Source organism: Corvus brachyrhynchos, unplaced genomic scaffold, assembly GCF_000691975.1.
Source record: "Corvus brachyrhynchos isolate BGI_N302 unplaced genomic scaffold, ASM69197v1 scaffold48, whole genome shotgun sequence".
NCBI lineage: Eukaryota > Metazoa > Chordata > Aves > Passeriformes > Corvidae > Corvus > Corvus brachyrhynchos.
This window is the reverse complement of record NW_008240027.1, coordinates 516,471-528,464: the sequence shown is the minus strand read 5'-3', so window position 1 is coordinate 528,464 and position 11,994 is coordinate 516,471. Positions and strand designations below refer to the sequence as shown.

The following is an 11,994-nucleotide window of genomic DNA, read 5'->3' as shown; positions in this document are numbered from 1 at the left end:
AGGCAAAGTATCCAAACAGCCACATTTGGCCTAACAGCAGTAGCTGGATATGGAGGGCTTAGTCAAAACATTCCTTTTGAATAATTCCGTATTTCCTTTGGCTACTAACAGTAGCTATATTTTCTCCCAAAAGGGACCATCTCTAAGCTAACCCAAACTAGGCCTAGAACATTTTGCACAACAGGTTCAGGCCCATTAAAACCAGGCAGACAGACCACTGTGAATTACACTGGGTACCACTCCCTCCTGTAACAGATGAAAAAAACCCCAAAAGATCTGTAGCTCAGTCCATCATTTCAATGTTTATCCAAAGCTACAATGCCCGAAGAAACAACTACTTGAAGGCACCAAGAGATTCAACAGGATTACCTAGGAAGAAAAGCTTTCACCCTCTGGGATCTCCTACGCAAGCTCAGGAAGCCAGCATTAACCCACCTGCAAGTGCACAGACAGCACCTGAGGAAGTGCTTACTTTTGAAAGCACCAAATAAATTTTTATCACTAGATAGAGCAGGGCAACTAGAGTTAATTAGATTAATTAAATAGAGTTAATCTATTCCATAAAGTTACATGAGGTTTTCAAGAGAAATAAGAAATGCTGGCAAAGAACATACATTGTTAAAAATCAATTCACTATCCCTTGGGTAACTTACTCTTCTAAAGTTGAGAGAGACCAAGAGCACGGAAAACTCTTTGAGTCCAGGCCACAAACCTGCTCAGAAGGACAGCTGAATTACCCAGATCAGCAGCTTAAAAACAACAAACCACTCAGAGCTGTTCTTAGTAGCATTCGAGATACAGCAAATGATATTACTTATCTCCTTGCATATTTCCTCTGTAATAGAACCAAGATTTACCTTGCTGTTTTATTCACCTCTTCAATTACAACCAGACAGTTCACAGACACATTTCAACTCCCTAGCAGGTTTTGCATATCTCCAAAGACAGGGAGTCTACAGCTTCTCTGGGCAGTTTGTTCCAGTGCTTTACCACCTTCACTGAGAATTGTTTTTCCTTATATTTAATTATAATTTCCCAAGTTGTAACCTATATCCACCACCTCTCACCTTCAGACTGCAACTCCAAGAGAAATTTGATTCTGTATTGTCTGTTATCACCCACTGTACGGCTGGAGACAGCAACTAGATCCTCCCGTAGCCTTCTCTCCCAGGCTACACAAAGCCAGCTCCCTTAACATCACCTTTCACACAAAAATGCTCCAGCCTCCTCCCTTCCTAGGTAACCCTTCACTGGACCTGCTCTGCTCTGTCAATAGAGTGACTGATACAGAACACAGCACTCCTGGTAGCAGTGATCTCACCAAAACAGTGTTAAAGAATGGCCTCCCTCAGGCTCCTGGAACACTAATACAGCCCCCTATGTGGCTACTACTACTTCTAGAAAAATCCTTAATTCCTTCTCCAAGCATTCCTAACAAAAATCAGGTTTCTGGATGCGTTTTAAACAACCCAACCCTGAGTTTCCTCTTTCTAGAGCCAAACGTAGTACTTTGCTTCCTTTTCCCATCCATTGTGAGGAGAATGGCTCAGTAATCAAGGATAATTATCAAGCCTATAAAGGGTATACCAGATTGTATCTGCTAGAAGTCCACTCAAACCCAGAAAGATTTAGGACACTAATTCAGCCATGACATATTAATAAGTCAGAAAATTTTCTTTAAATTCATACATACACTGTTGCAATGGTGATTACTTCAAAGCTATTGAAACAAAGTGTAACACTTCTCCCCCCAAAACAGGTGAAGTCAAACCAATATGCCCAGCCAAACAAGTAAAGGCTTTAGTACCATAGTATCAAATTTATGATGCCTTTGCAACTCCCTGCTGGGCTATCATGACATGCAGCACATTCAGACACTCACAACTGAGATTTTTTGGTACCTCAGTTCTTCTCATCCCAGAATCCCACCTGTCTTAGGACCACCTCCACAGACTACATCAGCTACACCCCTCTGTGGCATCCCTGCTCATTCTAACCTTACAACAACCCTACTGGTGTACAGAGACTGTTCTTAATATGAGTCATCCATGGTTATTAAATTAACTTTTACTTCTGTTTCAGACAAACATTTAAAAAACAACATCCAGGCATATCGACCAAGACACAGACTGAAAGGTCACCCACTGCAAGCTTCTAACTGAAGAGATAAGAATGCTTCTCTGTTTTTACATAACTCAGAAGACCATCTGGTAAAAATTAAGCAGATTCACCAGCTGTTCGTTTAGCAAAAACAAGCCAATTTACTTACCAGCATCAGAAATCAAGAAAGGGTTTTAGGCAAATATGCCAGGATAAAGTTTGCCCAACGCATTTCAACTCCCACACCCAACTATTTACAAGTTTCATCATTCTACTATTTGAGCATCCCCTTAAGCAAAGCAAGGGGGGAGGAAGGGGGGAGAAGAAAAAATAATATTTCTGAAGGTCACAAAAGACATTTCAACCTATAGCTACCAAGCAGACAGGAGTGAACTTTGCCCATGCTCCGAGATGACTGCAAGCCTTCCAAACAAAGCAAGCTGGGGACAAAGTCTAAGCTGGTAGCATGAAGCTCTAACCACTTCTCAGCAGAACTAACTCACTCAGCACCACACTAACCACTTTCAAATGGATTCCAGCAGACTGTGAACTCTCTCAAGACTCTGGAGAAAATTCTGATTCCAGAATACCACGAAGACAGATCCCTAGGAAGCCCATGAGCTGAGCCAAGACATGAAGTCAAGCCTCCCAAGCCCCATGCTAACACTCCAGTGTTTAAGCCACACACACTACATAAAAAGAGCAGTGGTCAAACTGAATTAAGAAACAAACCAGAAGTCAGTACCCATTAATAAGTACTCTACACTACCAAACCCGTTTGTCTTTCCTGAGGACTGAAGACAGCCTTTACCCAACAACTACAAAAACGTTTTAGTTAGGATTACCCCAACATTTCTGTGTTTGTTTAATACTTTTATTAAGTATGTCAGTGAAGGCAAAACCCCAAGAGTTCCTGAATCATTTTGCCCTTACAGTATCACATAAGAAAAACTGATGGAAAAAAAAAAATAATTGTATGGATCAAATAAATGCTTACTGCACATTTGCATTCATCTCCTTTCTCCTCATTGTCTCAAAAGCAGCAGAACTTTAAAAACAACTCAAGAATAAATAAAAGCCACTTTCTAGATAAGCACACAAAGGAAGAGTACTAATCCATACAAGAAATATTTTAGTCAGCATTCCACACTCTTTTTAATTTTTTGTGAAGAACAAGACAGCAAGGAACAGACATATTCTTCAAAACCTGGAAAAGGCACTGGCATGGTTTAACTCCAGCCAGCAGCCAAGCCCCATGGAACTGCTCACTCACTGTCCCAGCAATGGGACCAGGGAAATAATCAGAAGGGTAAAAGCTGGAAAACTCATGGTTTGAGATAAAGACAGTTTAATAGGCAAAGAAAACGCCACCCATACAAGCAAAGCAAAACAAGGAAATAATTCCCTGCTTTCCATGGGCAGGCAGGTGTTCAGCCACCACCAGGACAATGGGGCCCCACCACATGTAAAGATTACTTGGGAAGACAAACACCATCACTCCAAAGATCCTCTCTTTCTCTTTCTTCCCCCCACTTCATATACCAAGCATGATGCCACATGGTCTGGAAAATCCCTTTGGTCAGTTTGGGCCCCATGTCCCAGCTGTGTCTTCTCCCATCTTCCTCTGCACCTCCAGCCCCTTTCCCAGTGTGGCAGTACAAGAAGCAGAAAAGGCCTTGGCTCAGTGCAAACCCTGCCCAGCAGTAACAAAAACATCTCCTTATTATCAGCTCTGTGTTCAGCACAAATCCAAAGCATAGCCCCTTAACAGCCACTGGGAAGAAAATTAACCCTACCCCAGCCAAAACCAACAGGCATCCAGAGCAGGGAAACAGAAGCACATTCACACTCCAAGCACAGGTCATACCAATAACACAGGCCAACAAGGATGGGAAACAAAAAAAAAACACCAAAAAAAAAAAACGCCCAGAGTTTTCTAAAGACGTTAAAATTATATAGGATTTTAAAAGCATCAGGACAAGAAAGCCTGAAAGTTAGTCAATGGGACCAAAGGAGGAAAATAGCAGAGAAGTATTCAAAGGCAAAGGCATATTACAAAAGCTGCATGAATTCTGTGCACTTATACCCACTACTGAAGAACTTTGGGACCATTCCTGTAACACAGCTGATCTGTACAGAAAATACTCTCATCCTAAAATGTCAGCAGAGAGATATAGAACAAACCCCTACATTTGTGGGAGTCCCTAGAATTTTAAAGGAACTTAAATACAAGTTTTTCACAGCAGACTCCTCTTTAAGTCAGTCTTGATTAAAGGTGAAATCGACACCACATTCCCACAGTGTTGACATTAGTTTTTTGTGGTGCAAACCCCCAGAAGGGGTTAAGTTTTCTACAGTTCAAATTTGACTTCTGTACTAACAAGAAACAGCAGAAATTCCAATAAAGGATATAAAATAGACTTAGTGTGTACATATATACAACACACTGAGGAAAAGTGAACACAGCTTTTATAGAGCAAACTCACATATCACAAAACTACTCAAATGTCTCTCAAGAACTCAGTCAGCTGAAGAACACAAGACTAACTCAAGCTGACACAGTTTATTTCCAAAGTTTTACAACAAATCCCATCATCAAGCTTTCAAAACGCTGACTTCCAGAAACTAGGATGAGGCAAATCCATTCACATTCTGTTTCTTTCAGCTCTTTCCTAAGGACCAGCCACTGCTGTAGAAGAGACATTAGGCCAGCTGAGTCTTCGACCTGAGCTGATATGGCACCTTTGGTATTTGCTCACACAAACAACCTGACCTTTAGAAAAAAAAAATAATAGAAGTGACTCAGTTTCAATGTTCTTGTCTTTACAAATTGTTTCCTGCGATAAAATATGAAACCTATATAAAATAACCCAAGGGCTAACGTACTCTATTCTAGTTTCAAAATGTCTCTTAAGAACTTCAGCTTTAATGAATTATCTTTTGAAAGCATAACTACTGCTGTGGAACAAAGACGTGCTCAACCAGTCAGACACAGATGACTGTTTTGATAGACCAAACAACATGTCATGCATACATGAGGGCTTTGATTTCCTCTTTGAGCAGTTTCTTTTTACAATTGCACATTAACTAGTCAACTCTAAAAAATGGGCTTAATTAGTAGGTATCAATCCAGCCAGTAAGCATGTCATTTCCTTTCATCCAAATAACGAGGGAAGAGTAAAATGTTAGGTACTTCCCCAGGCCTTTTATTCTAGTTCTTACAGTAGTTAAAGGAAAGGACTCATCTAATGGCTGCCCCACATATGCACAAATTTATTCACTGACTAGAAAAATATGAAATCCTAGCAACGATATGCCATGTAGTTCCTCTAAAAAGCTAATTTGTGCTTCTAGTATGGAAGTGTATGAAAACTAGGCTTGCTATGGTAACTGAACCATAAGAACTGCCCAACCAGAGAGGAAAACTCTACCCTTTCAGGCTTTCCAGCTCCAATACAATATTCTCAAGATGGGAGATTCTCAAGGCCCCTTAAGACATGTAGCAAATGGCTCAAACACTCATCCTCTCCCACACCTCTTTCCACACAAAAATATGAGCTCAATAAGTGTAAAGTGTAAAGTTTGCAGTAAATGATCCTTGCTTCCCAAGATATATTAGCCACGTGATATTTTCAATATGACAAATAATTTTCACATTATCTTTCAATGAAAACCCATTCCTAGCCTTTAGAAGTACATATAATTAATAATTTCAATATTATAATTAGTATTGGTTGTCATGGCATTTGAAAAAGGATCCTACAGCTACCACCTCTCAATCTGTTTCAGTGACCTACTAACCCAAATACCTATATGAATGGGCTGATGGAAATGGTGACATGATTACTATGATGTGAAGAGTCTTTTCAAGGTAATTGAATGAAAAAAACAGAATAAACCTATTTCTAAAGACAAATTGGTGCTCCAGTGGTAAATTATTTAGGTTCCTACAGCAGGGGTGTAATGCACACAAACCACAGTATCCTCTTTCTTCTCCAGAAATGTCAGTTAGTATTTCTAAGTAACTATCTGCCCTTACATAGCAGAAATTAACTGGTTTTTCCATGAACAGCTATCAGTGGGAATATCCAAGTTATGTTTCTGAAAGAACACCACTCTTACTCCAACTTCTTATTTGTGACTCGGGAACCCATTTCACCTTCAGATTAAAGGACCAGTAAATCAAATCACCCTTGTTCTGATAAACCTGAACTTTGGGATGACAACTGAGCCTTAACATATCTAGAGAAATGAAACTCCAAAAACCCTCAAAGAATAAATTAATAGAAGTGATGGCAGAAGTGACTGGTAGCAGACAATGAAAATGGCAATAACCAAGCTAGAACACCCTAAACATGCACTGTTTTCATCGTGTCTCTTGGCCCTAAGGCCATTTACAGCAAACAAAACCAACTGTGTTCCAAACCAAGAGGTCCAGCTACCAGTTCCAAAGGTGTTACTCACTGTGTAAGGCACAAAATTATAATGTGATAAAATCCAACAAGGATTAAAAGGAATTCTAATCAAAATGCAAATTAACAGGCCTCCTAAGTATGAACGTCAACATCCTATAGTGTCCTAAAGGCCTCTTTTTTCACACTGAAAAACAGTCCTGTTATCTATTTTAAAATTTAGCTAAAGATACAGTAACCTATATCCACTGAAACAGGTCAGCTGAAGCAGTGATGAGCATCTGGGCACCTGACTATTAGAAACCCAGCAGAGCCCACTTTTAACTAAAGATACCCAGTAGGAGGGTATGAGTAAACAAACCTGTCTATCCCAAACCCTGATTTCCAATCTCTAGAGTACTGGATTTCCTTCCAGCTGCTCTGGAGAGAGCTGCAGAGCTTAGTTCAGCACCCACTGCACTCTACATTCTACAGAAAGGCCACACAAAAGAGGGCTTTGGTTTGAGCAAGACTGAGGTTTTAAGGTCAGACAGATCTGAACACATGTAAATCCAGGTGTTTAGGGAGACCTTCTGATGAAAATGTAGGCCTCCAATAAATTTAAATCTTTGGAAAGTGTCCTCCAGCTTATGTTTAAACTTTGACTGGAACTCTCTTCAGCACCTATCTTTTGCTGAGGACCTTGTTCCAAATTCCCAAACACTCCAGTGAAAGCCTGCAAAGAAAGCAAGAACAGCCCTTTCTGCCCCAGTGCCTTAATGACAAAATATGTCTTTTTCTTTCAGAAATCAGTATTAAGGACATCAACTCTGAGACTTGTTCAGAACCCACAGTGAGAGGTTTATCCTTACAGAAATGTTTGAAACACTTTCCAGCCCCCACTATAAGTCACAGACCAGGGCCAGAATCAAGGGTACTGACTTAAAGCTATTCCTGTATCTGCCTACCTTTTCTATCCATCAAATTTTTATACTAGCAATAACTTAAAATGACAGAAAACCTGAGCCACCATGCCAACACACACAGAAGAGAGCAAAGCTCACTTAGCACCCTTAAAAAAATAAGGCCACACATATAAATTCTGCACACAGACTGTTAGAGCAAACTGTGTGCACAACTGAGATAATGTTCTACAGGGCTGAAGCAGATAGGAATAAAAAAACCCCCAAACCAAACCCAAAGAAAAAACTTTATCTTGTCAGTTATTTAACAGCACTGTGTTAACCTCCAGGTGAAAAGATTCTCCAATTTCTTTAATTTTCGTCATTCCAGAAGGAAACAAGTAGATTGAATTACAATTAATTTTTCAAAAACAAACAAAACAAAAAATAATAAACTGATGTATCACTGTCATAGTCAATTTTATAATTTAAAACATGATCATTTAGCATGCTTTCTCACTTTTCTGCAACTGATGGCAATGAGGTTCTTCCTTCTCAATTTCCCCTTACTCCTCCCACAAACCTGTTTTTATGAAAGACATTGACACAAAGTTGAAGTTTGAAAAGAAAAAATATATATTTTTATATTCAAGTGTGTGAGTTTAAAAAAAAATTTGGAAAAGGAAAAAAAAAAAACCACACATACCTTGATTTCACAATGAACATAGATGAAAGAGGGAAGAAGAAAACTACTAGAAATCCATTGTCTCAATGAAAGCAAGGATTTTTGAATTCTGTCATTTCACTCTGAAATCCTCCCACCCTGACCAAATCCTGAGCTACTTATTTATTTGGTCAATGAAAAACGTGAATTCTTTGAAAAATTTCCTCCTGAAGCTCCATGTGCCAGATAGTCGTGTAATATATGGACACACAGGAGCTGGCAACTCCCACAACACTGCAACCCTTAGGCCCACTCTACACTTAGGATTGTTGCAGGGACAACCACACAGCATGAATAAAGTGGTCCTATAGGTGGACATAGCTTATAAGGACAAAAAGATATTCTTGCTAATTTTAGTTCCATTCCTAAGTGAAGCTGTAAAAACAAAAGCAGAAGTGTTAGCATGCAGAAACATCTGACACTTCTGCCAATACTCAAACTTTGGGAATGAAAACCAGTCTATGCCAATTAAACGAAGCTCTGTGCAACAAAATTTTACAATTTAAAAAGAAAAAAAATCTGTTTTCTTTATAGTGCAAAGCAGACCCCAAACTGCAAGAGATCACGAGTACATCCGTACCATGTGAGTACCTGGGTACTCCACTGAAGATGAAAGAACACTTTGCAGTTAAACACAACAAACAACAGAAGAACAGTTGTTAAAAACTTGGTAGAAATCATATGCCCTTATCTCCCTCAGTATGTGAAGTATGTTGCAGCATCACTCTTTCACCAATTCACATGCAACTACCTTTTGGAAGAATTTATGCTACAAACAAGCTGTTGGTGTTTTTTCCTATGGAGTTTTTCCTTTATGCCAATGACACTTTGTGGAGAAGTTCTGAATTGCATTTAGTAAAAAAGCTAAAACTAGTTTGTGTGCTGAACTCCACATCAGCTACTTCCACTGAAAACAATCACACTACTCATGTACAAAGCACAGCCTCTGCATAATCTTTCCTAAGTGTGGGCCTAAGAAGGAAAAGTTAGGCAGGTTGCTTATACAGCCCACATGCATGAATACGCATTTTGTGCTCCCTGGGTAGCCACACAGTAGCCTCATTAAAAAGGAGAGGAAAAGAAAATAATTACAAACCACACAGAACAGGCTCAAATTGTTTTAAGACATTATGCAAAAATATTTTGGTAGATCACTCACTGTGTTTTACGCTCTACTTAAAATATTTCATGAAATTCCATGGATTTATGTGTATCTGTGTGTGTGTGTATATATATATATATCTCTACAAAACGCTTTTTTTAAAGTATTTCTCTTTAGTACTTCCAAATGCAGAAGTAACCTGTTACTACAGTCAAAGCTAAAAAGAAAAAAACAAATGCAATACAAGTTCCTGCTCTAGCTGAAACCCATGGCAAAATCCCTAATGACTGGAAAATACAAAATAAATTCACGAAAGCTTCACAAAGCATCAAGTATCAGCATCATTATGATTTCACTGATGATTTTTTTATGGGAAGAGAAAACCCTTTCAACTTTTAGAAATTTAAAGACCACAGCTCTATCCCCCTTAAATATAACCTGGGAAAGGTGAGGGTGAAGTGGTGATGGAAGTTTCCCTCCCAGTTTAATTCAACAAAGATTAGCTGAACTAAACTACAAAGAATTGCTTTTGAAATGTTCACTGGGTGCAACATTCTTCAACAACATACCTCACATAAACATAGAAGATGGCAGCAGAACTCTGAGAAACATATTTATTAATTAAAAGTTACAGAAAATATAGAAAGGAAATCATGCAGAATTACTTTGCACATAATGTTTTCTTATCCATTTAAATTCTTAGTGAATGAGTTGCAAATTCCATCAAGTATTTAGAAGACCCAAAAACCTCTACTGTTTTGTAACAGTCTAAAGATACAAGGCCTAAAAATGACTGACATCGTCCTTTACTAATCTGAAGCTTTAACAGCATGACAATTGACAGTTCAGTGCTTCAAAATTAGGTAGACACTTGATACTATCTTTAAAAAGAAACACAATGAAACAGAAAAACAAAGCTGTCTGCTGAAATACAAGAGGAAAAGGTTTGGGTTCTTTTTAAGCAAGGATTAGTATATGATAAAATACTTCCTATGTCCTAGGTTCAGACACATTATGTCATCCACCCTTGATCTAAAACTGGTTTCTGTGACTCCACCACCCACCTGCAAGTTTGCAATGATACTTACTTGTCTTCGTGGTACCAAACACTGCAGTTGCTCCTATACTTTTATTAATGGTTTCAAAATCCAAGCACAACAATACTGCAAAATAGCACAAAACACTTGGAAAGTGTAAATCTGTATTGAAAACTCTATTAAATAAATAATCTTACATTCACCAGCCACTAATTTCATCATCTGGGATTCCTGATTGTAAGTTCACGTAATAATGTGGGATTCCATAAGAATCTGTCCCCACTGGTATGAATGCAGAATTGGGGTCCAGGTTTCCTTTCACACAGTGTGTTGTTCCTGGAAAAACTCCTTTATGAAATCCCAGCCTTAAAACTGGGATGTTATCCCTTATATACACAAAAGTATCTCCAAGCACAACAAAGTAGTATCAATATAGTAACATTTGTTAAGCATTTTAATGAATATGGGTGTAAGATAGTGGGGTACAGAAAGGGCTGACAGTTCCCTGTTGTCAGCTGGGAACTCCATGTGTTACATCAGTGAGATACCAGATACCTTTTGCAACAGAGGAATTACATAATGCACACTACAGTCACCCTACCTGTAGTTTCAAAGAAACACACATGCAGAGTGAATGGAGGGATTATTTTTTTTCCTTTTTAACCTGCTAACAGGTGGAAAACAGTCTTTTAAGAAGCTGAACATACAGATGGCAGTTTTACAAACCAATCCAAGAATACCAGGAGCCTATACATGTGAGAACAACCACTGCAAACGGACAGAGCTTAAAAAAACCCCCATGGATTGAAAAGCAAATATTCAAAAAATATATTCAAATATTATCTGATTCCTTTCCAAGATGTGGTTGGCTCCCTGCACTATTTCAAATGCAGTTATTCTCCACTTTTTGTTTATTTGGCCTTAGAAACACAATATAAAACCAAGCAAGATTATGAAGCAATATACACACCTAAACACATCACTTTTACTTACAGAAATACTTTATTCTGGGGATAAGATTTAGAAGTCTGAAGTTAAATTACAACCCTTTTGGAGAAGGAAAGGTAACAAACAACTCTGAAGAGCATATTCCTCCCTTCTACACCAACACGTTGTTGTTAGGAATGGGGTGGGAAGAGTTTTACCGTCATCACAACAGTCATAGGCTGAGGCAACCATGAAGTTTAGTGTTGATGCTGGAATGGAAACACCTCTGTTCAGCACTAATCTGTAGTACCAGCAAGTGATTCACTACAAACACTGTGACAAATCATGAGGACTGGTGAGTTTTGTATCCTCCCTGGCATTTGCCTCTTCCAAGTGAGCTGCCTCACAGCTGTCCCAGGGCCTGGGTGGTTGCAGAGGGTAGGAACAAGCAAAGGGGATGAAAAAGCTTTTTTTTTATTAATTAAAAACTGAAACTCTCTAAGTTAAAGAAGACATTTTGTTCACGTACCTTGAGAGAAGAGGGCACACGCTCCCCATTTCTGACAAATAAAAAAGAAGAAAAGCGAGAGCGGAGGCTTCAGAGGGTGGGCTTCACACCCACCACCCCGGACCTCCCTACAAAGAACAAGCAGCACAGCAACGAGGAGAAAGAGAAAAGCAGCGAGAGGCCACGGCTGTGTGGCGGCGGCTTGAAATTTACCTGGAAATCAGCCAATATCATTTCTCGGTCCATGTTGGACGCCATTGCAGCCAGCTGCGTCCCGGCTCTGCTCCGGCCCGCGCACCTGGA

At 39.2% G+C, this 11,994-nt stretch overlaps 1 protein-coding gene across 1 annotated transcript in view; it reads right to left on the bottom strand.

Annotated features, from left to right (window-relative positions):
* FAF1 (Fas associated factor 1) overlaps positions 1–11,988 on the bottom strand; it is a 152,658-nt gene extending 140,670 nt beyond the window's left edge. The window contains exon 1 of the mRNA XM_008640751.2: positions 11,905–11,988. Coding sequence (XP_008638973.2) covers positions 11,905–11,949 — 45 coding nt within the window. The 5' untranslated portion in view covers positions 11,950–11,988. The remainder of the gene's footprint in view (positions 1–11,904) is intronic.
* Positions 11,989–11,994: the final 6 nt, after the last annotated feature.